We start from the raw sequence: 22,947 nt of genomic DNA, 5'->3' as shown, positions 1-22,947 counted from the left end.
GCCCCGAGCCTCAGTTTCCCCATCGGGGAGGCGCCCGCCCCGCCCCCGGGGCGGCCGGGGGCGTCGGCGGGGGCCGCGGGGACCTGCCCCGGGCCTTCCCGGCTTCCGCCTCCCGGGCCACGTCCCCGGCGCCCCACCGGAAGCTCCCGCTGGGCCGCGGGGAGGCGACGGCGACGGCGGCGGCGGCGGCGCCGAGGTTGGTTGCACTGCACCCCGCCCCCACCCCAGGCCAACCCGCCCCGGGGCTGCCGGCGGCCCCCGCCCCCTTGCTCCCCGGGCCGGGCCGCCCCGGCTCCCGCTGGCTCGGGCGGGGGACTCCCCAGGCGCAGGCCTCCCGGCGCGGCCCGTGACCTGGACGCCGCGGCTGCGGAGCCCGCCCCCGGACTCCTACCCCAGCCCTTCCTGCGGGCAGCGGGGGCAGCCCCGGGGGTTCGCCCCCTCCTCGAAGAGTGGCGGGCGCCGCTCTGCTCTCGGCACTGGGCACGCACCTGATGTGGCGGTGGCGAGGCGACAGTCACCTGCCCGGGGGCGGGAGGGATGCACGATTGAGGCTGGGGGGCACAGACAGGCAATCCCCGGCATCGGCCTCATGGAGCAGGGGGGCTGTGGGGGACGCTATGGGATCGAAAAGCCGGGCGCCCAACCCCATCCTGGGGCCAGCCCACGGAGACCCAGGGGTCTGGTCAAGGGCGCCGGAAAGGGCAAGTGGATGGCTGGGAGGAGGGGGTGTATGCGGCGCGGAGAGACTCCAACCGTGCAGATCCCGCGGTGGAGCCACGGAGATGGGGCCAGTGGAGGTTCAGAGCAGAAGAGAAAGGGGGCAAGGAGAAGATAAGGAGTGTCCGGAGAAGTGGGGGGTGGGAGGTACACGGAGAGGGTGCGAAAGCCAAAGGAAGGAAGGGAATTTGAAAGGAGAAGCCACCAATGGTGTGAGGTGCTGGCCAGAGGGCTGGTCGGATAGCGGGGACAGGCCCCGGGCGTTTGGTGACTCCAACATTGAGAATCTTGGGGAGCTGGTTCCCGGAGATTCGAGTGAGGAATTCTCCATGGAGCCAGTCTTTTCCAGAAGTTCTGATAAAGTGAGGAGAGAGTGTCGACGCAGGGGAGGACTTTGGGATAAGGGTGAAGAGCAGTTTAAAGCAGACCGTGTGGTTAAAGCACAGGCTCTGGGGTCAGGGGTCCCCGCACACTATCTGCGAGATCTGATGATGATGGACAATGCCTGCCTGTTAAGGATCATGTGAAGATTAGCTGAGACAGTTAAAAGTACTTAACGTGGCCCTAAAATGCTGTACCGATCATTTTCCACTTTTGTTATTGGAACAACTTGGGCATATTTTGATGTTCGTATGGAAGAGCTGGTGGAGAAGGAGGCATTGGAAGACGGAGAGGAGAGAAAGGGGACCAGGGGAGAGGGACCCAGAACTTGGATGGGAGATAAGATCCTGTCTATGCCGAAGGAAGGGAAAGAGAGAATTGGTGGGGATGCAGGGAAGTTTGCAGGTTTGGGGTATGTGGTTAAGGGACTGCCTTTCTCTGCAATAGGCCCCAAGGTCGTTTGCTGAGAGGGCCAGGCCATGGCTGGCCCTGGTGAAGAGGGAGGTCCCAGTTTACACTGCCGTGGTAGGGTACCGTGCCCTCTTTGCCAGGAGCCCCAATGTCGTTCCAGCGAAGAGGGGCAGTTGAATTTTTCTGGGGTCAGAGGACAACATCTGACCTGCCTTGCCCACTTCCGAGGCTCAAGTAAAGTTGAGGGGTGTGGAAACGCTATATAAGCAAAATTTACCATCTTAATCCTGTTCCCTGATCTTGAAGAGCTGGGAGCACAGTGGCCCTGAGTGGAACACCATGCCAAAGCCTTCCAAGCAGTCCCCTTGGGCCATGCACCACGCCAGGTTCCCACCCTTCACCTCATTCCGCCATCACACCAGACGGGGAAGGTGGAAACTATTATCCCCGTTTCACAGATGCACAGACTGCCATTCAGAGGAGTTAAAGGCCACGTCCCAGGACCCAAAGCTAGTAAATGGAAGACCCAGGATCCCAACTCCCATCTGTCAGACCTCAAAGCCCATGATTTGAAATCACTATGAAAGTTTGCAAAATCCAGCAGGATAGGAAGATGTGGAGCTACCATCCGGTAGGTGAGAAAACAGGCTGGGATCTCTGCCCTCCATCCCAGCTCTGTAAGCGCCACCAAGTTGCCTTGTTTTTTGTCCCTCACGCTTGGGTAAAAGAACACAGATCTTAGAGTCCCACAGACCTGTTGCTGATGCTCCGCTACCGGGGGCTTTGACTTTGGACCAGGCATCTCGTTCCTCTGTGCCTATATGCGGCCAGTGGATTCTCAGCAGGTTTTCTATGGAGTAGGAAGGAAAATGTTGCCCAGGATGCAGAAGACATACCAGGGACCATAGTTCCTACACAGCCATGGGTCTCCGTCCCACTTGGCCGCTTAGCCCAACTCCCTGCGACCTAGTATTTATTTCGAGCTTTGTTCTCAGAACCAGGACGTGGTAGCACCTGACCCAAGTATGTGGCCACCTATGACTTCCTGCGGGGGGAGGGCCCAGATCATGGTCCCGAGGCCTAATTTCAAAGGAGGGGAGAGCCCTGTGTCATCACCGTGACTGACGAGGAATGCCACGGGCAGGGCCGGGGCATCAGAAGCCTCTCAGCTGCCTCCGGTGGCTTGGCCACCGGCTTGCAGAATCTCAGAGCCCAGAGGGGCCTTGGAGACAACCTGTTACGACTCCTTTTTTTTTTACAGATGAGGTTAAGAAGACCCACTGTGAGGAAGTGACTGTTACCTGAGACACTCTGGCCAGTGCACAGCTAAAGCGCCTGGAGCTTGCATTTTTGAACCAGCCTCCAGCACCCTGGGGATTTCCACTGGGGCGGTGAGCACCCTCACCGAGAATTCTGGGCTGCTTCAGGGTGACAGGGAACACCGGCTGTGACCGCGCCACTGAAGTCCCCAGGAGGAGGAGGAGGAGGAAGCCAGCAGGAAGCAGCCCGAGGTGCTCAGAGAGGGGAACTTTTGACTGCAGTTCCTGAAAATCCACGGCACGGTTCTTTTTTCTCTCTGACTTGTTTTCTTTTCTCTCTCACTTTAAAGAATGACTGGACACTCCTAAAGCCTTCAGTCACCATCCAGGGGATTTTTTGCACCACAAAGGGTAATTCCTGCCCCATCCCTGCTGTGACTCAGCCGTGACGTTGAACCACACAAGCCAGCAAAAAGATAAAGTTGTCAGACTCCTGCTCACCAGAGAGAACTCACCTCTTCTCTCAGCACAGACTTTACAGGCCCGGTCCCCGCCCCAGAGGAGCGTAGACGGGCCCCCCAGGCCAGCCTGGGACCCCGGGATGGCCTCTGGCTCAGCCAGCAGCCCCCGCCCAGCCCCTGATGAGAACGAGTTTCCCTTTGGGTGGCCCCCCACCGCCTGCCCGGACCCACCAGAGCCCAGGGCCCTCTGCTGTGCTGCCTGTCTCTCTGAGAACGTGAGGTGAGGGGTCGGAGGAGCAAAGGGTGGGTGGGCAGGGAGGGACCCCTGACAGGAGGAGAGGGTGAGAGGAACCGATGGCTTTAGGCGGGTGACCACCTGGCCGGGCCTCAGTTTCCACACCCTTTCCATGCAGTCCATGCCACTGGCCCTTCTGACTGGTGGTGGAGAGAGAAGCAGGCACTGAAAGCTGTCCGCACCCCTGCAGAAGGCCACCCGGGGCGGGGGCCGGGGGGAGGCGGGCTCTGCAGCCAGCGGGGCTACTTTCTGCCTGTGTGGCCTGTGCAAAGTGCCTAACATCTCGAAGCCTCAGCTTCTCTGTCTGTAAAATGCCTGCAAAGCTCTTCTCTGCCTCCCGGGATTGGTACGAGGCCCAACCAACAACGCACGAGCCCGTTCTTGTCAGGATGAGCATAAGCTCCCATAGCAAATGACAAAGTGCCATAAAATACATCTCTTTCCACGATACCACCCGCCTCCTTATACTGTGTGCTGGCCGTGCTTTTAAAGGGGAAGCAGATGTCTATGTTTATACACATCTATATTTATCTATTTCTGTATAATATATTAGATTGTGTATATCCGCATATAAATACAGATACATGTATTTACATAGAGTATACATTTTACATATGTATCAAGTACATATAATATACATCATACATGCTGTATATAATATGTAAAAACGTGTATATTTGTAGTTACAATATAAATAATTCAGGTGTGACAATATGATCCTCGACATCCCATCCGAGGCAACTATTATGCACCTGCTGTGTGCTAAGCACTGTTTCCTTGGCTCTTCCAAGAAGGCAGGAAAGGTGGATACCGTTATTATCCTGTTTTACAGAGGGGGACAATGAGGCCTAATGGAGAGATTAGGGCAGCCTGTCCCCGGTCAGCTTCCTGGCCAACGTGCTCCCAAACTGCCTTGCGCCAACGTGACCTTTGCTTGGGGCTTTGCCTGGGGAGGCTGTGAGGAGCGGAGAGGATGTGGCTGTGGAAAAGCCAGGTGGGGAATGGGGGGGGGGAGGGCGGGGAGCAAAGCTTGACTGCTTTTACCATCAAGCTGATTTGGGGGGGGTTCATCTCAGGCTTTTTGCAACGGGTCTGTTCTGCCCAGCTCCTGAATCGGTCTGCACTTGGCCAACTCATACGTCCCCGAGGCCTCGTTTTCCTCCCGTGTAAGCTGGGCCTGACCGGTGGCTCTCACTGTGGCTCAGAACCCCTCGGGAGCTTTCTCAAAGCACATAGATCCGTGTGTCATTGCTCTCAGAGTCTGATACCCACTCCTGGTAAGGAAACCCAGGCTGGTTGTTCTCTGAGGCCCCTTCTTATTCTGACTGTGCTCATCCAGAATTACTGAAAGTAAGAGACCCAAAGCCTAATAGAGGAAGCCGGGAAGAGCAAATATAACCACGCATCCACAAATCCCTACCGGAACCCCTGGGCTCAGGTATATTTTGGAATTCGGGACTTTTTCAGATGTTAGAAAAGGCAGTCAGTGCATTACTATGTAATTCTTCCAGCGGGGACGGGGGCATGTTAATATTTCTGCCGTGAAACAGAAGGGCTCCCACTACGTGGGGTAGGTAAGGGTGATGATAGCCTCCAGTCACCCCAGGGCAGGTGCAGCTGCTAACTGAGCTCACTGCGAACTATGGGAAGGTACCGGGTGCCCAGTACTTTTGAAGTTTGGGAATGGTGGGTCTGGGGCTGTGGACCTGCCTGCACGCTTACTGAAATCAGCTGCGAAACCGGGCACGGCCTGGACGTTTGCAGCGACAAGGATGAAGGTTGGTGCCGAGAAGCCATGAATGCTTCACTCAGCAGGCTTTGTTCATGTGTCCCCAGGAATGGCGAGGACCGGATGTGTCCAAAATGCAGAGGGGACGACCCCCAGTCTGTAAGCCCAGGAAGCCTTCTGTCTCAGGAGAAGGTACGTGGCACGGCCTGGAAAGAGTATTTGTCCTTTTTTTTTCCCTTTTGTCGAGGTTGAAGCCATTGGGCAGCTGCCCACAAAGTCTCTGGAAGATACCTGCCCCCTTGTCTGGAGTCTGGACTGCATCAGTTTGTAAGCAGTGGGTGGACTGACATTCACAGTGGCAAAGGGACTTACCCAAAGATACCTCACTGATCTGTGACAGATTCAGGGCGAGGACACCAGTCTAGACCAGAGGTCTGCAAGCTACGGCCCATGGGCCACATCTAGCTTGCCACCTGTTTTTGTTTGTTTGTTTTTTGTGTGTCCCACAAGCTAAGAATGGCTTTTATATTTCAAATGGTTTTAAGAAGCCAAAGGAATGGCATCTTGGGACATGTGAAAATTTTATGAAATTCAAACTTCTGTGTCCATAAATAAAGTTTTATTGGTTTGCAGCCACTACCTGCTCATTTATTTACGTATTGTGCGTGGCTGCTTTTGCCCTGCAACAGTAGAGGTGAGTAGTTGCCACGGAGGCTTCAAAGCGCTAAATATTTGCCATCTGGCCCTTTATGGACAGGTGCATCACCTCTTGATCGAGACTTCTTTCTGCCCCTGTATCCAGGGACAGGGAGAGGCATTCTCAGCTTCTGTCTCAAGTTCCGCTGTGCTTCTAGGAACAAGAAATAGCTTTGGACGTGTGAGGGGCCGAAGACACATTCTCAGGCACCGCAGTTTAGAACTCTGTCCCTACCAAGCTGGAAGAACCCTCACCCGGCATGTCTCCAGGGCAGATTCCCGCATGCCGGCCGGCTCTGGTCCAGTCCCCCCCGGTATATGACAAAGTGATAAGAATAAGGAAATTGTAGTGAGTTTGTGGGTTGTTGTTTTTTTTATATATAAAACTAGAATCTTTTCCACTTATAGAATCAACCTTTACCCTGGGATTATGCCCTCCCTGTACGTGTCTTTGTACAAATGAAATGAGAGTGATAATAGATGGCGGGATTTTTGATAAAGTGTTTACTTGGTAAAATTAAAAAAAAAAAAGTGGCAGTCTTTATGTTAATCTTCTGGCTTAAAAAAAAACAAAACAAAACTTGTATTGGTCCCAAGCTGTAAGAACCACAGCTCTAAATCCACACCCCTGGTCTTACACGTAGGGCCCCAACACCCACTGGGGAGTCTCGGCGTGAAACGCCCTAGTGACCAGGGTCTCACCGTTCGGCCACCCTCTCTGTCTGCGAGATACCTGGCTTCTTTCAGCCCAAGTTCCCTCCTTGTCCTGAAACCACAGCCCAGCGGTCAGGAGCCTGGTGTCCAGGGATGTTGTAGACTCAGTGCGCGGCCAAGATAATGCCCGTGCCTGCTTCTCCATCTGTAAAACGAAGAACCGGATTTGGCTTCTGCCAAGCCTTTCCAGGACCTGTGATGTCCAGAGTACCTGTGTGGGCGGCTCTCCTTCCCTCCTGTGGAAGCCAGAGGCAGACAAGTCTCCACACCTTCCTCTCCCTTCTCCATCCTGGCCCCCTTCCTGCAGAGAGTTGGAGGAATTTCCTGCCCTCGACCAGAGCTGGTTTTGAGGGCCCCCCATCCTTTCCTCAGCAGCCCCTCCCCTGCAGGCCCTCAAGGAAATAAGAGTGAGGACCCGATGCATTTTTCTAGAACTGTATAGCTTGCAACATGGTATAAGAGCTAATTGGATACACTGAGGCAGGCCTCCCCGTTGGGACGTGTTAGTGAGCTAACCCTGAGACGCCAGCAGACCCCTGGCTCTGCGGGGGACCCCCCACTCCACCCGCAAAGAGGAGGCCGTATGCCACATGCCTTCTGAGGCCCCTGCCTGCTTGAGTGCTCCAGGAAGATCGTTTCCAATTTGGTTTATGTTTGCCTCTTAACAAAATTAATACACACGCCTTGTAAAATCTCGGATAATATAAGTAAGAGAGAGTTTAGATCTCTCCAGGGGCTTTAATTTCTCATCTTTGTGAATCGGACTGAGGGGGAGCCTGACACCCCATAACCTTTAGTTGTGCCCTTTCCTTCTGTCCCAGCTCCCGAGGAACTTTAGGGGCTCCTGGCGTCCTGCAGGGCACAGTTTGAAGCTTGCCGCCTTAAATCCAGTGAAATGACTCTAATGGTGGAATGATAGGAACCCTGACAGGCTTCCAGGTGGGAGTGGGTGCTGCCTGCGTGGGAGGCCTTTGCCTCTTGGGTGCAGGCAACGGCAGACCCCATCCCCACCCCCGCTTCCCCGCCTGAGGAGGTCGGCACTGCACCCCCAGTGGAAAGCTGGGGGCCAGCATGAGCCAGAAGTCTCACACCTGCACAAAGCCACGACTGGAAAGAACAGAGGTTCCTCTGACCCCTCCTGCCCCTGATGGGAACTTTGGGGGACTTTTGACCAAAGCAGCTGATTAGGAGTCAACACTTTGCATATGTGGTCATCCTGAAGTTTGTGCATCTGGGGAAACCTGGGAGATGGGGTGCGGGGTGGCCGGAGCCCGGCCAAGTCCAGCGCAGAGGTGCCTGGCCTTGTGAACACTTTCCATGCCATCTGCTTATCGGCGTGTCCTTGTCTTCTGACTTCATTAGAGTAACATCTGTCCCAGAAATGCTCACAGCCACGGGCTGATAAGCTAACGTAAGACGCAGATATTAAAGGATCACCGTTGGCCTAGTTAGAGGCTGCATTCTTGCCTGGAATGACCTTCCTATAGAAGTGACAGTGAAATAGGGGGCAACGCAGTGGCTGGAAAATCACGTTCAATTCTGCCTGCCTGCGACACTGTGAATACAATGGCGTCTCTCACTCTCTTCCCTTGGAGACGGCTCAGGAAGGCCAAAAGCAAGCTGGCATCTGATGCTGGTGGCTTACAGTAAGCCACGGGCTCATTACCTCCTGAAACAATCACTTCTACCTCTTGGTTCCTCTTTGGACTGAGCCGAAGTCTGTTTCCCTTACGGCCACGAAAGGCAAGTCAGTCATAGGCTTCTGTCCCCCAAAGCAGGCCTGCATCTGTGGGAAGACACGGACCGTGTCCCTCTGGAGTCTGTCCCCAGTCTCTATGCGTTTGTGGTAACTCTTTCTCCCATTTCTCGGTGTCCCTTGATGTGTGATGCCTGGAAATGAACCCCTGCACCCCTACACTTCTGAACTTGATAGTTACGTCTGTAACCTTGTCGACCCCATGGCATCCTGTGTCATGGGTGATGGTAATATTCCTATTTTACCTAGATTTTAGGTAATATATTGAGGCTCAGTGAGAAGGTGTGCCTGAGCCAAAGTCATACGACAAGGAGGGGGATGGTAAACCTAGGCCGATGGCGGCTTCTCTTGGGGGATCACCCCAAGTGTTTTATGCAGGTTTAAATAATACAGTCGGCCCGAAGTACTGGAATCCACCAAGTGCTGGAAAAACAGGAATAGGCAAGGCTGCTTTCTACTAGGAGACTCAGGGAGGGCTTCCTGGAGGAAGTGGTGAGCTGAGCAGAAGGTCCCAAAGAGGAAACTGGCTCGGGTACAGAGGAGGGCAGGAACTGGCAGGTAGACAAACACTGACCCGGCCCGCCCTGTCGCCATAAAGTGCCTATCTCTCAGCTGACGCCAGAGCAAGACCTGAGCCAGCCTCTGGGTCTGATGCAACGGTGTGGTCAGTGCCTGGCCCGCCGCAGGCCCTGTGTTCTGTGCAGTGGCTTCACAGAGGCCCTTCTTCTGCTCTGGCACTCTCTTAATGCTCTCACATTCTCGGAAGCCCACAGGCCCCCAAATGGGGGGGGGCCTCTGGATGACCCCATCACAAAGGGCCTGGGTAAGCAGGGTGGCTGGGAACACCACACGCCCCCAGACTTCTCGGATACAGACAGAAGGACAAGTGTTCCCTCAGGGCTGGGGTTTTGTTTTCTGTTTCTGTTTCCTCTTCAGAGAAAATTCCACTGCGAATTTTATTTTTAGCAGTTTGCAGGCGGTGAGGCCACTCACACAGGGGCCGCTCATGGCACCAGCCATATACCAGGCTTGGCCCGGGACAGATGCCCCGTTCTTCCTCTGCAACCCCAGCCTGATTCCCTCTCCTGCCCCTCAGTCCCCAGCCTTCAGGTGAGGCCACCCTTTGGTGAGAGGAGGGACCCTGGTCATGGACTCCAGGCCCCTGCCTTATACCTCGTCTTTGCCCTGGACTTGCATCACCCCCTGCAAATCACTGGTCGTCCCTGAGCTTCAGATTCCCCGCTTGGACGACAAGCAGAACCTCAAAGCCCCAACCTCCTCCTCATGGTGCCGTGAGATCCGATGGGGCGGGCGCTCACACAGGTGCCCAGAAGGCAGCAAACCCTTGCAAGGTCCTGGAACTATGGGACAGGAGACCCAGACCCAGCCTGGTGTGACCTCAGACGCGCCATGACTCAGTTTCCCCATCCGTATGAAGATGAAGCTGCCGGCACCCTGCCTGCCTCCAGAGATCACTGCAGGGATCCCACGAGATAACACGCAAGAGTGCTTTGGTGCAGTTTCAAGACGAATACGCTGAGGATGTTCCTCGCCTCCCCGAGGAAATCGAACGGCAAAATAGGGCTTTACAGGATTAGTTATTAAGAGTTCGAGAGGTGATAAGTAAGTGAGAAGCACGTATGTGACAGCAACGGGAGAAAGGAAAAAAACGTCCTAAGGGCAATGCTTAATCCATAGGAATAAAAATACAAATAATATAATACCACTGCTACTAATGGAGGCTAACATTTATCGAACACTCTGATGGGCAGAATGGTATCCACAGATGTCGACATCCTGACTCCCGGAATCTGGGACTGCGTCATCTTACATGGCTGGATTGGTCTGCTCAGCCTGCCGTGACGAAACACCACAGATCACGTTGGCAGAAACAATAGAAATTTATTTTCTCATGGTTCTGGAGGCAAGAAGCTGAAAACGGCGTGGGTTTCACCTGAGGCCTCTCTCCCTGGCTTTGTCGATGTTGTTTTCTTCCAGCATCTTCAAATTGCCCGCCCTTGGTGCCCAAACTTTCTCTTGTTACAAGAGAATCCCCTATTGGATTAGGGGCCATCCTAATGCCCTCATGTTGACCTCTGTAGAGACCCTGTCTCCAAACACAGTCATGTTCTGGAGGTTAGGCCTTCAACGGATGAATTGGCGGGGTCAGGGGAGGGCGGTGGGGTGGGGGGTGGGGGGAACACAAGTCCGCCCATAACAGCGGCAAAAGGGACTTTGCAGATGTGATTAGATTAAGGATTGAATTGAAATGGAGAGACTACCCTGGATTGTGTAGGTGGCTCCAGAGTCATCACAACGGTCCTCATAAGAGGAGGGCAGAAGAGTCAGAGTTAGAGAGTTTGGTAGCTGTTGTGCTGCGGACTTTGAAGGTGGAGGAAGAGACCGTGAGCTGAGGGATGCAGGCTGTGGCTGGACGAAGCAAGGGAACGGATTCTCCTCCTAGAGCTTCCGGAAGGAACTCAGTCCTGCCGATACCTTGAGGTTAAGGCTTCCGATCTCCAGAACTGTCAAGAGAATAAATTTGTGTTGTTTTAAGCCGTTGCGCGTGTGGTATTTTGTCACAGCAGCAACAAGTAACTAATACCACCGCTTGTAAGCATCAGCTCATGTAATCCTCACAACTCCATGAGGCAGTTGGGGAGCGTGCTATGATTATCCCCGTTTTGCGGATGAGGAAACCGGGGCAGGGAGCAGTTAATGGCTCTCCCAGGGCTGAGCAGCCAGTGTGTGAGGTGACTGAAATGGGCTTTGCACCCCCACAGGCTGACCCCAGAGCCCGCTAACCCGTGTGGCAGTCCAAGGAGCGAGAGGCGGACTGTGGCGGGCCTGCGGGCAGCCTGGCTGGCCACCTAGGCCTCGGAAGGCCTCCCCCTGTCAGCCATGGGAGGCCGATCACAGGCCACGCCCATCCGCGCATCCTGATACATCCAGAAGGTGCTTTCCGTGCCGCAGCGCGCTTTGCCTGCACAGATCACGCCAGCAAGGTGCAGCGGCCAAAAGAACACGTGCTCCTCCACCTGCGGGTGATGTCTGAAATTCCACCCTTAGTTTTGTCACTTTTGCTTCGTTATCCCTTCTGTGACTCGCTTCAGACTTAGGGGGCGAGAGCTTACCCCTGGTCCGTCCCTTCACTCAGGAACCAGGTCCACTTCTAGCCTCAGGCACTCCATTGTGGCCAAGTGTTGAAAGCTACCTGCTGGGAGAGGCCCTGTCGCCACAGGCTGGGTCTCTGCCAAAGCTGCCCTCTGCCCCCGCCCCGGTGAAACATCTGTGTTCCATTCCTTGCCGGGAACAAGTTGTGCTTGGAGCCCCGGGGCAGGCGGTGAAGGGGAGGGCGGCCCTTTGCTGAGCTGTGTTCTGTGCCCCACACCAAGTATACTCAGTAAACCCACAGCTCTTGTTTATTTTACTTTTAAAGAATAATAACTAGTGTGGCCTTGTATTTGCTTAGCCTAAAAGACCTCTCCTCTCCCCCCTCGTTTCTCCGTATCTCCCTTCATTTTGCTGCATAACATTATTCTTTTTTAAAAACAAACAAAGCTCTTGGAAAAATCAAGGTATTACTTCTACGCAATAAAACTCACTCAAGTGAATTTCGCTCGAGTTTGACGAATGCCAAGCAATGTATACATCGTGTGACCATTACAGCAAAGGTGGCGAATGTTTCCACGCCTGAAAAAGCTTCCTCGTGCCCCCCCCCGCCCCGGCTAGTCAGTCTCCCCAGCTGCGGCCCCAGGCAGCCACTGAATCCACTTTCTGTCACTGGCGTTTATTTTTTTCTAGAATCTCCTAAGAATGGAATCATAGTATGTAGTCTTTTCTTGTAGTGTTTGACTTCTTTCACTTACCGTAATGCTCTGGGGGTTCTTCGGTGTCCTTGCACGTATCGGCAGTTCAGTTCATCTGATGGCTAGGGACTGTTCCAGTGTGTGGGCACAGCACACTTTGTGTATCCATTCACCCCTTGATGGATGTTTGGATGGCTTCCAGTTTGGGGCCATAATGGAGAAAGCTACTCTGAACATTCACACACACAGGGATGTGTGTTTCAGGTTCTCTTGGGTAAATTCCTAGGAATGCAATGTGTGGGTTGTGCAATAACTTTATAAGCGTGCTTTTATAAGACAGTTGCTTTTTAAGTACCATTTGACTGTATGATATACTTGCATCAATTTTTCCAAAGTTGGGTGTACCATTTTTCACTCCCAAGTTCCTCCACATCCTCACCAAAAACTGATATTGTCGCTCTTTTTTAATGTTGGCCATCTAGTGAGTAGATCGTGGTAGTTCACTGTAGTATTTCGTTATAATTCGCATTTCTGGGATGATGAGTGATGTTGAGCATATTTCCATAGGTTAGTTAGTTCCTTTTCCAATGTATCTATTCATTATCTTGCCCATTTTGCTAGGTTGCTTGTCTTGTTTATTGAATTGTGAGAGCTCTTTATATATTCTGGATACAAGCTCTTTATAGATAATATGTTTTGGAAAATTTTTTCTGCCAATCTCGCATGAGTTTGTTATTTTTTTTTAATGTTTATTTATTATTGAGAGAGAGAGAGAGAGAGAGAGCACAAGCAGGGGAGAGGCAGAGCGAGAGGGAGACCCAGAATCCCAAGCAGGCTCCAGGCTCTGAGCTGTCAGCACGAAGCCCGATGCGGGGCTCAAACTCACAAACCGTGAGATCCTGACCTGAGCTGAAGTCGGGTGCTTAACTGACTGAGCCACCCAGGCCCCCCCTCCCATGGGTTTATTCTTGATAAGAGATGGTGATATTGTGTGGAAAGAGCTCTGTGGCTCTGCTGCTCCATAGCTGTTCCTTCCTGGGCAGACTCTTTCCCCTCTATGAGCCTCAGTTTCTTCATCAGTAAAACGGGAACCAAAAAAACTATTCTGCCTTCCTCACAGTGTTGTTAGGGGCCCTGATCAGAATCATGATCATGAAAGCATTTTGTAAACTCCTCAGGTGCATAAGTTGGTTAACAGTGTTGTCAAGTTGCTGTCGCATCCTGTCTGCGTCCCTCCCCTCAGGGCACACGTTATCTGTAAGGGACAGCAGTACAGAGCAGACATGCCTCAGTCAGTCAAGGATGGATTGCCAAGGAGGGGTGCATTTGGGAGCAGAGGCCCCCTGGGCTTCAGGAGGAGGGAGGTGCTCAGTCATGCAGCCCAGCATCCTCCCAGTGTCTCCCCTGGGACAATGCTGGGAGCACAGCTGTGACAGACCCCCAGACCCGTGGGGCCGACCAAAGAGCGAATGACGACTGTAAGGCTGGGTGGAACATGCCCCAGTGCAAGAGGTAGCAGCACTGCCCAGGATCATGACGGAGGCCTTGACCCTGTTGTGAAGGACAGTCCTGCAAGGGCTGATGCTCGAAGGAGGGCAAAGAGTCATCCAGGCAGAAGGAACAGCCTGTGCAAAGTCATGTGAGCCAGCCCAGCTCATGCCCTGGCAGATCCCAGTGCTTTGCAGGGAGCCGCAGTGGTGGCCACTGGGACACACGTGACACCTAATGACCTGGTTATTGTTTCCAGGATCACCCCGAGGTGGCTGAAGCTGAAGTTGGGTGCCTCTTTGCTGGTGTTGGCTGCTCCTACAAGGTAAGCATCTGGGTGTGAGAAAGGAGACCTGCCCACTTCAGCCCCTCCCAGATTTTCCCACGACATCAAGCTACTCCTCTGGATGTCCCTTACATTAATGACTTCCCCGAGCAACAAGTCCCACTAGTGAATCATCCCCATACTCAGGAAAGTTCTTCTTAATGCCTCACCTGGGCCCCGTAGCATCGCTAAAATACACCCCCTCCCCCAACCCCACCCCCCACCCCCAGGCCTCTCTCCGTGGTCCTGAATTATCACTGCACTCAAGGGCAGGGCAGAATTGTTGCTCTAGAGGCTGGGGTGCACATGGCTCAGCCTGGGCGTGTCTGATGCCAGGATCCTCATCCAAATCCCTCTTGCTACACACACCCTTGTGCTGGGTGAATGGATCTGACTTTCCTTGGCAGCCTTTGGGTGGCAGGTGTCTCCCCTGGTCCCTGGTTCTCCTCAGCCTTCTCTGTTTTCACTGACCAGCCCCGCTCTCTCGACAGGGGAGCCCAAAGCTCATGCAGGAGCATGAGGTCACCTCCCAGACCACCCACCTAAACCTGCTGTTGGCGTTCGTGAAACAGTGGAAGGCCCAGCTGGGCTCTGGCCTGGGCTCTGGGCCCCTGGCCCTGGAGCAGAATCTGTCAGACCTGCAGCTACAGGCGGCCGTGGAGGTGGCTGGGGACCTGGATGTTGACTGCTACCGGGCACCCTGCTCTGAGAGCCAGGATGAGCTGGCCCTGCAGCACTTAATGAAAGAGAAGCTCCTGGCTGAGCTAGAGGAGAAGTTGCGTGTGTTTGAGAACATCGTCGCTGTCCTCAACAAGGAGGTGGAGGCTTCCCACCTGGCGTTAGCAGCCTCCATTCACCAGAGCCAGCTCGACCGCGAGCACATCCTGAGCTTGGAGCAAAGGGTGAGCATGGGAGGCAAGCTTACCTTCAAGACTGGCGCGGGGGTCCCCTTTGCCCCATCTTGTCTCCAGAGCAGTGGACCAGCCGCCTTCCTTCTAAGCATTCTCCGCGCGCAGAGCAATCACCCCTGCCCATCAGAAATATCTCTCCCGTGCTCAGGAAGAGCACCGAGTCTCAAGTTGTAGTCCAGGGCAAACTCCTCCATCCAGTATGCTTCATTTCCTTTGCCTGAACTTCTTCCATGATAGGATAGTCCCTTCCCAAGCATCTCATTCCACTGGTAGACATTGTTCACTATGAGAAAGTTCTTCCTTATGCTAAACTAAAATCAGCCTCTCTGTGTCTCCCCTGCATTGTTCAGGGCCCACAAAACAAATCTGCCTTCTAGTCCCCATAGAAGCCCTTCAGATACAGTGTTTCCTTCTTGAAGCTAAACACTCCTGGTGTGTTCACACCTTCATCAAAGCACATTGCTTCATGCTGTCTTCATATGCTCTGTCTCAGTCTCTAGAGAATTCCCCACACTTGGAGGGTGATCCCAAACCAACTCCAGATAATTCACCTATCTGATAGTTCTTGGTTGAGCAGGACTATGCCCTCCTTTGTTCCAGAGCTTATACTTCTCTTGATATAACCAGTCACCATGCTAATGTTGTTTTTTGCTGTTGGGTTTTGGTTTTTGGGGTTTTTTGGCGGGTGGGGTGGAGGGGTGATGGTCCAGCAATACTATATCATTGTCTCAAGTTGAGTTAGGCCTGGATTTTAGTTTCAGCTCCACCATTAACTTGCTGGGTAGGTCTGAGTAAGTCGTTTCCCCTCTCAAGATTTTTAGCTTTCCCATCAGTAAAATCAGGGATTCAATTTCCTTACAGGATACTCACTTCCATTCGTACCTTCCCTACCCGAGCATACCCAAGAATAAATCTGTATTTTTTTCAAATGTCAACGGGCGAACCCACCAGAAAAGCAAGGCACTGGGTTCAAGTGACCGAGTAAAACCTCTCTTCATGTAACTCTTGCCCCAGTTAGAAGGAGGGCTCTCCGAGGGCAGCAACCATGGCTTCAGTTCATCAACAGCCTTCCTGGCTCTACTCTTACATGCCAGGAACTTTGCAAGGCCTGGACACAGAGAGAAAAGTGAGCATGGGCCCAGCCTTCGTTAGGAGAAATCATCTATCTGGTAGGAAGGGCAGAAAGATGCATCTTATAAAACCTGCTGTAAGGGCTCTGTAAGAACACAGACAAGAGAGAGAGACCAGCTGAGCGAGGGCAGTGGTTAGAGGCTTCCCAGAAGAAAGGCTGTGTATGCCAGATGCCTGATGGGTAAATAGAGGTGGCCGGTGGAGAAGAAAGGCAGGGGGATTCCAGCCGGGAGGGACAGCATGAACAGAAACAGATACTTGAGGGAGGCACGGTCAGGAAGGCATACTTTCAACAGATCTGTCTCTCTATCCTATCATCCCCTCCCCATCCCCAAGCTGCGTTCTGGTGTCCCTGGCTGAATGGGCTTCCCCACAGGTGGTGGAGTTGCAGCAGACCCTGGCCCAGAAAGACCAGGCCCTGGGCAAGCTGGAGCAGAGCCTCCGCCTCATGGAGGAGGCCTCCTTCGACGGCACCTTCCTATGGAAGATCACCAATGTCACCAGGCGCTGCCACGAGTCGGCCTGTGGCCGGACGGTCAGCCTCTTCTCTCCAGGTACCGGCTCCCCCCGGGGCACAGACCAGCAGGGGGAGGCAGGCTCTCCTGGACCCAGGAAACAAGCAGGGACAGCAGCCCAACTCTGTGACTGCCATGCTGTGACCGCTGAGGCCACACTGGGACCGTGGAGGAGGCAGGCTCCCTGCCCAGCCACATGGAGCTCGGGCTGTTTGAACCGGGCACGCCTTCTGCCTCCCTGAGATCAGTCACATTCTGCAAACAGGAGTAAGATTGTTGTCTACTTATGTGGCTATGGGCTACGAGAGAGTGCTGGAGCCAGAGCTCGAGGAAATGAGAGGGGTGCAGAGGATGCTTTCCACAGGGGCATCCCGCAGGCCCCTGCCATCAGAGAGCCAGTGGCCTGAAGTCAGGCCAGTGGAGAGTTCAGTAAAACGTGCCTTGGTAGGTTGTGGGTAGCGTGTGAGTGAGTGCTTTGTAAACCGGGCCACTTCGCATTCATTTCTGGGGCCCCTGAGCCTGGCTGGTTACTCAGTAGACTTTTCTCTGAATTAACCTGTGTCCGTTTCTGAAACAATGTGTATATTTGTGCACAAAGTTCTCCGACCTATGTGCTTTTCCCCGACTCCTAACACACATGCGTCTAAGTAAGGGGGTGGATCGTTAGGAGGATTTCTGCAAGTTACAATCTTACTATGGGTTGTTTTTTTTTTTTTTTTAAGTTTTTAATGTTTATTTGTGAGAGAGACAGAGACAGAGCGCCAGCAGGGGAGGGGTGGAGAGAGAGGGAGATGCAGAATCCAAAGCAGGCTCCAGGCTCTGAGCTGTCAGCATAGAGCCTGACACGGGGCTGGAACTCACAAACCGCCAGACCATGACCTGAGCCGAAGTCAGACACGTAACTGACCAAGCCACCACGGTGCCCCTCTGCAAATTACAATCTTAACAGCCTCTCACGTTTGCCCCAGCTTCATACCTTCCCTGTTCCTCAGCTCCTCTGCACCCGTGACCAACAGGGCTGGGCAGAAGAGAGGCATTGGCCTTTGCTCCACAGCACAGAGCAGGGCTGGCTCCCAAAGCCGGGCCCCTTTCCTCAGGGGCAGCCCCCTTCATGGGGTGGCCTCACCTCCTCCACGTAGGCCTTTTTTCCTCACTTCTTTCCAAAGGGGGGGAAAAAGCAAGCAGTGTCTCTGGCTTCCTGTTTTACCAAAATGTAAGGGGACAGATGAGTCAGCCTGTCAGTCTGTCCCTCCTCCACCTCTTTCTGCCTGCCCCCGCCCCACCATCTTCCATCAGCCCCTCCCAGAGGAGCCCTCGTGGTGACAGCCACTGGCACCCACGCTTGGACGGCCCCTTCGGCCACCCACGGAGAGAGCCCACGGGCCCCTCTGCGTAATCACCAGGGGATGATGATTCATCCCTCAGGGGCCTTCGCCGAGGTGGCGGGCAGAACTGTGAGCTGCCCCAGTCTCCCCCAGCTTCCAGGGGACCCCCACCACTTAGCCTAGGGCAGCAGAAAGAGGTCAGTGTTGTGGGGTAGGAGCCCTGGCCCCTAGGCCTGGCTCTGCCCCGGGCACACTGTGAGACCAGGGCCAGCCCACTTGCCCTTGCTGGGCTTGGTTTCCCCATTGCAAAATGCAAGTTAGTTAAATCAAAAGTGTGGTCCGGGGGCCAACAGCATCACCATCCCCCGTCAGAGATGCACATTCTCAGTCCTCGCCCCGCACGAGTGCATCAAAGTCCAGGCCCGGCAATCTGTGGTCTGACGGCGGGTTAACAGCCACTGAGCTAGATGATCTCCAAGAGCCTGGTTCTCCTTGATGCCCTGGAATGGAGAAGAGCGCTGGGTTCCAGCCCCAGACGGCTTAGTCGTAAGCCGCTGACCTTGGGCACGCCTAGCACGGGTCCCAGATTCCTCGTCTGCTGGTGCCATGCCCTCCAGCTACCCCTGTGCTGACTCTGGCTTCCACCTTTCAGCTTTCTACACTGCCAAGTACGGCTACAAGCTGTGTCTGCGGCTCTACCTGAACGGGGACGGGACGGGGAAGAGGACCCACCTGTCTCTCTTCATTGTGGTCATGAGAGGGGAGTATGATGCTCTGTTGCCCTGGCCTTTTCGGAACAAGGTACGGGCTGGGGGTGGGTGGGGGTGACCGGGCGGGGTGGGGAAGCCTGTGCCCTGGTCCTCTCTGCATTTCAACTTCACCTTTTATAAGAGAAGAGCCGGAGTTCACGTCTGGTATCCATGGCTATCATGAGTCCAGGGACTAAAATGCCTGGACCAGCTCCCCGGGATGGCACGCAGAAATGAAACTCACATGCTGGGGTGAATAAGGAGAACTTCCTGGTGGAGGTGCTGGGGGGCTAGCCTGAACTGGCAGCATTTTCAGAGAAAAGGGAGGGAGGCAGTTAACCGCTGCGCACCTCTTAGAATGGCCGCAATCCAAAACACTGACAACACCAAATGCTGGCAAGGACTTGGAACAGCCAGAACCCTCATTCGTTGCTGGCAGGATTGCAAAATGGGGCACAGCCACTTTGGAAGGTAGTTTGGCAGTTTCTTACAAAATTAAACATACTCTTACCATATGATGCAGAAACCACACTCCTTGGTATTTGCCCAAACGAGTTGAAAGCTTTTGTTTTCAAAAGCCTGCACACAGATGGCCCTAGCAGCTTCGTTCATAATTGCCAAAACTTGGGAGTAGCCAAGATGTCCTTCCGTAGGTGAGTGGATAATATTATCCGTGCTAAAAAGACATGAGCCACCAGGCCATCGAAAGACAGAGAGGGCCCTTAAATGCAAATCACTGAGTGAAAGAAACCAGTCTGAAAGGGACTCTACAGACTGTGTGGTTCCAGCCATATGACATTCTGGAAAAGGCAAAACTATGGAGACAGTGAAAATATCAGTAGTTGCCAGGGGTTGGGGGCGGGGGGAGGGGGCGACGAAGAGGCAGAACACGGATATTTTTAGGGCAGTGAAACTATTCTGTGTACTATAAGTCCGGGTACATGCCATTGTACATCTGTCCAAACCCAGAGGATGAACGCACAGCACCAGGGGTGAACCCGGAGGTCAGCTGGGGACTTTGGGTGATTATGATGTGTCAGTTTAGGTGCGTCAGCAAATGGACCACCCTGGGGTGGGTGCTGGGGGGGGGGAGGGGAGGCTGGGTAGGAGCAGAGGGTATGGAGAGATCTCTACATTTTCCATTCGCCTTGGCGCTGCACCACAAACTGCTCTAAAAAATAAAGCCTATTAAAAGTATTTAGAAGGAGGATGGGAGCAGGGAGGTGGGGGAAGGCTGGGCACTCCCTGCAGGCAAACAGCAGTGGCAAGGGGGCAGGGTAAGGAAGGGGTGGGGTCGAGCACACAGACCTCAGCGAGGGTGGAGGGAGATGGACGGAAGACAGGTGGGGCAGGGGTGGGGACGCCACAGTGGTCTGGGTATGAGTCAGTCAGCAGGTCGTGGTTCCCATGCCTGTCAGGCAGAGTTTTAAAATACCAACGGCTAGTCTCACTACTGTAAATGGTGAGGCCTGAGCATCAGGGTTTTTAAAGCTTTCCCAGGGCTCTCTAAAGTGCAGCCGGCGGCACCTGGGTGGCTCGGTCGGTTAAGCGTCCGACTCTTGGTGTTGGGTCAGGTCATGATCTCCCAGTTGGTGAGTTCCAGCCCCCCATCGGGCTCCACACTAACATCAAGGAGCCTGCTTGGGATTCTCTCTGCACCCCTCCCCGGCGCCCCTCCCCCTCCCCCCCCCCCCACCACGCCGCCAAATAAATAAATCCACGTTTTAAAATAAAGTGCTGCCCAATTCGAGAACCACTATGGTAGGCATCGGGTGTTTCAGTGACATGTGCCGGAGAAAGGGGTGTGTGTCATACGTAGATCATTGGCTTCTGAGGGGCCGCGTATCTGTGCATCCCAGAAACTCCATTCACATCTCAGGGCATTGACTAACAGCCCCTCTGCAGAAGGCCTGTGTGTTCTTGCCCCCAGCCTTGCCCCAGAAGATTCCAGGCGTAGTTGATGGATCAAACAGTTCCCAGCAGGAAGGGGCGCTGGAGGCCATGGAGTCTGGCCTCCTCGTCGGTGCTTGGTCCCGCCTTTAGCACCCGACCAAAGTTGACCACAGTTCTGAATTCCCTCCCTTCTGATCCCTACTCATGGGGCAAGCCTTGAAGACTGCCCAGAAACCAGATGCTTCCATTAACCGGCTCTTGCCGCATGCCAGGTGTGGTCCCCACATTGCGTCTTTGGCTGCCAGTCTGCCTGAGCTCAGGGGCAGAGGGGCTGTACGGGTGTCCCTCGGTGCTGCCGCCCAGGGCCTGACCTCCCACCTGCCCCCTGCCGCACAGGTCACCTTCATGCTTCTCGACCAGAACAACCGTGAGCACGCCATCGACGCCTTCCGGCCCGACCTGAGCTCGGCATCCTTCCAGCGGCCGCAGAGTGAGACCAACGTGGCCAGTGGCTGCCCACTCTTCTTCCCCCTCAACAGGCTGCAGTCACCCAGGCATGCCTACGTGAAGGATGACACCATGTTCCTCAAGTGCATCGTGGAGACAAGCGCTTAGGGCGGGTAGGGACTCTGCGAACAACACCTGACTCCCGAGTGAGCACCACTGGGGGTTTAGTAAGATGACTGAGGTCCTGCCCTTGGCGCCCAAGATCCCAGGGCACGATGTTGGGCCGGGCTGGCAGGATCTCAGCGGGCCTGCCAGACTGACCGTGGCTGGCCATCAGCTTAGGTGGCGGGGCCTTGGGCTGGGACCACAGGGGCAAAGGACCCAGGAGACGGCAGCCGGGTCGTTCGTTGCCCTCTGCACCGAGCACACAACCCTGCAGGCCTGGGAGCCACTCCAGCCCTGAAGGTTGAGGCGGACTGTGACCAAGGGAGGGAGGGACTACGGACCAGGCCTGGGGCATGGATGGTGAGCGTAGGGAGGAGCGCCCGAGCAAAGAAATTCTCAGACAGGAAGATCTCTGCCCAGGGCGGGAAGGCATCAAGTTGGGGCTTGGATTTAAAGACCTTCAAGCTCCTTCCAGTCCAGAAAGTCTCCAGTTTTGGGCCTCTGGCCCAGAAGAGACCTAGGACTTGAAGGGGTTCTGGAAACGTTCAGGAACCTCATGCCCACCAGGCTTCTGACTCTCCTTCAGTACCGCCAGGTGGGCCGGGCTGGCCCGCACAGCACCTGCCATGCCGGGTCTGGCATCTCCGTTCCCCACTGCGCGGGGGCCCGCGTAGGTCCTGAGCCCCGTGCCCGCCAGCAGGACTCCCCTGCACCTCCTCCAGGTGAAAGCTCCCAGGATCAGCCGGAAGAAATGTGGAGAAGGAGGGGGGCCCAGACTCTGCTCTCCTTCCCTCGGAGGCCCCACCACCTTTGCACTTTCCTGCATCTCGTGTCACCTAATTAAGCAAGGTATTCACTTCTCTCAGTTGACTGATCAGAGCCTCTGAGCCACTGAACAGAGGCTGTCCTTTTCAATATGTATAAAACCAAAGAAAGAAATTTTTCTACATTTCTGTTGAGGCTTCCATGAAGTGCATATCCAACCTGGGCCCAAAGCAGGTACCCCACAGCGCCTGAGCCTCTTTATTTGAAAATGGGGGGCAGCGCCCTCGCTGGCCCTGCCCCGTGCACGGGGTTTCACGAGGCCCACATACAGCAAGGAAGCATGAGTGCTTTGTATGTTCGACAGCACCTTGCTGTGCGTGAACATGCCAGGCTTCCTTCTCTTGCCCCAGCGGCGGACAGCTGGTCAGTAGTGGAGACTTCCCTGCTTCCCCTGGACAAGTGGAAGCAACAAGTAGAGGTCTGGCCCAGCAAGTGCTGGGGACTCCTGCCTCAGCACCTGTGTCCTGGCGAGTGACATCTTCGTCCCTCCCCCCTGGGTGCTGAGCTGACGGGATCGAGGACAAGCTGCTTCTAAAGACAACTGCTGTTCTTGCCTTTGCTCACACGTTTCTGATGGGAAGAGACACGTCCTCGCTTCTTACGGCGTGAGCGGCAGCCACTGTTTCAGCAAAGCCTCACTGAGCCCCGCCTGTCCTCCCCTCGCCAGACACTAGGGAGGAGGGGTTAAGATGTGCACGCTACCCGCTACCCTCGAGAGACTCTGAGTTCAGTGGGGGGAGCAGGTACATAAGTAGATCTTTGAAACTGATGTGGAAGAGTAGCTCAGAGAAGGCACAGGATCCCAGGTCCATTGGGTGAAGCAGGAAGGGAGGGCTTCATGGAAGAAGTGACATTGAAACTCAGCCTTAAAGTATTTTGAGATGCAGAGGATAGGAGTGTGGGGGAGGGGGAAGACACCAAGGTGGGAGGCAGTTTTGGCTGCAG

The 22,947-nt window shown here is 54.4% G+C and overlaps 1 protein-coding gene across 3 annotated transcripts; it reads left to right on the top strand.

The window, feature by feature from the left end:
- The first annotated feature begins 36 nt into the window (after positions 1-36).
- Positions 37-22,186, top strand: TRAF1 (TNF receptor associated factor 1). 3 transcript variants are annotated; one of them, XM_043567454.1, is made up of 9 exons: positions 37-196; positions 2,771-2,900; positions 3,119-3,509; positions 5,361-5,445; positions 13,976-14,041; positions 14,533-14,943; positions 16,460-16,637; positions 18,576-18,724; positions 20,962-22,186. In XM_043567454.1, the coding sequence occupies exons 3-9, from the start codon at positions 3,370-3,372 to the stop codon at positions 21,178-21,180; spliced, it is 1,248 nt and encodes a 415-aa protein (XP_043423389.1). In that variant the 5' UTR covers positions 37-196; positions 2,771-2,900; positions 3,119-3,369; the 3' UTR covers positions 21,181-22,186. The 3 variants fall into 3 exon arrangements, with proteins under 3 accessions (XP_043423389.1, XP_043423387.1, XP_043423388.1); XM_043567452.1 differs by having other exon boundaries at positions 41-196; positions 2,771-3,020; XM_043567453.1 differs by lacking the exon at positions 37-196 and adding an exon at positions 1,200-2,140 and having other exon boundaries at positions 2,771-3,020.
- Positions 22,187-22,947: the final 761 nt, after the last annotated feature.

The sequence above is a fragment of the Prionailurus bengalensis genome, chromosome D4 (assembly GCF_016509475.1).
Source record: "Prionailurus bengalensis isolate Pbe53 chromosome D4, Fcat_Pben_1.1_paternal_pri, whole genome shotgun sequence".
In the NCBI taxonomy this organism is placed as follows: domain Eukaryota; kingdom Metazoa; phylum Chordata; class Mammalia; order Carnivora; family Felidae; genus Prionailurus; species Prionailurus bengalensis.
The sequence above is the reverse complement of the archived record's forward strand: the minus strand, read 5'-3'. Positions and strand labels throughout refer to the sequence as shown.

Excerpts from the sequence above, each read along its gene's own strand:
- TRAF1 (XM_043567454.1), top strand. The coding sequence starts at position 3,370 with ATGGCCTCTGGCTCAGCCAGCAGCCCCCGCCCAGCCCCTGATGAGAAC. Across the intron at positions 14,944-16,459 it reads TCCTGAGCTTGGAGCAAAGG|GTGGTGGAGTTGCAGCAGAC; the intron begins GTGAGCATGGGA and ends GCTTCCCCACAG. Across the intron at positions 18,725-20,961 it reads CCTGGCCTTTTCGGAACAAG|GTCACCTTCATGCTTCTCGA; the intron begins GTACGGGCTGGG and ends CCTGCCGCACAG.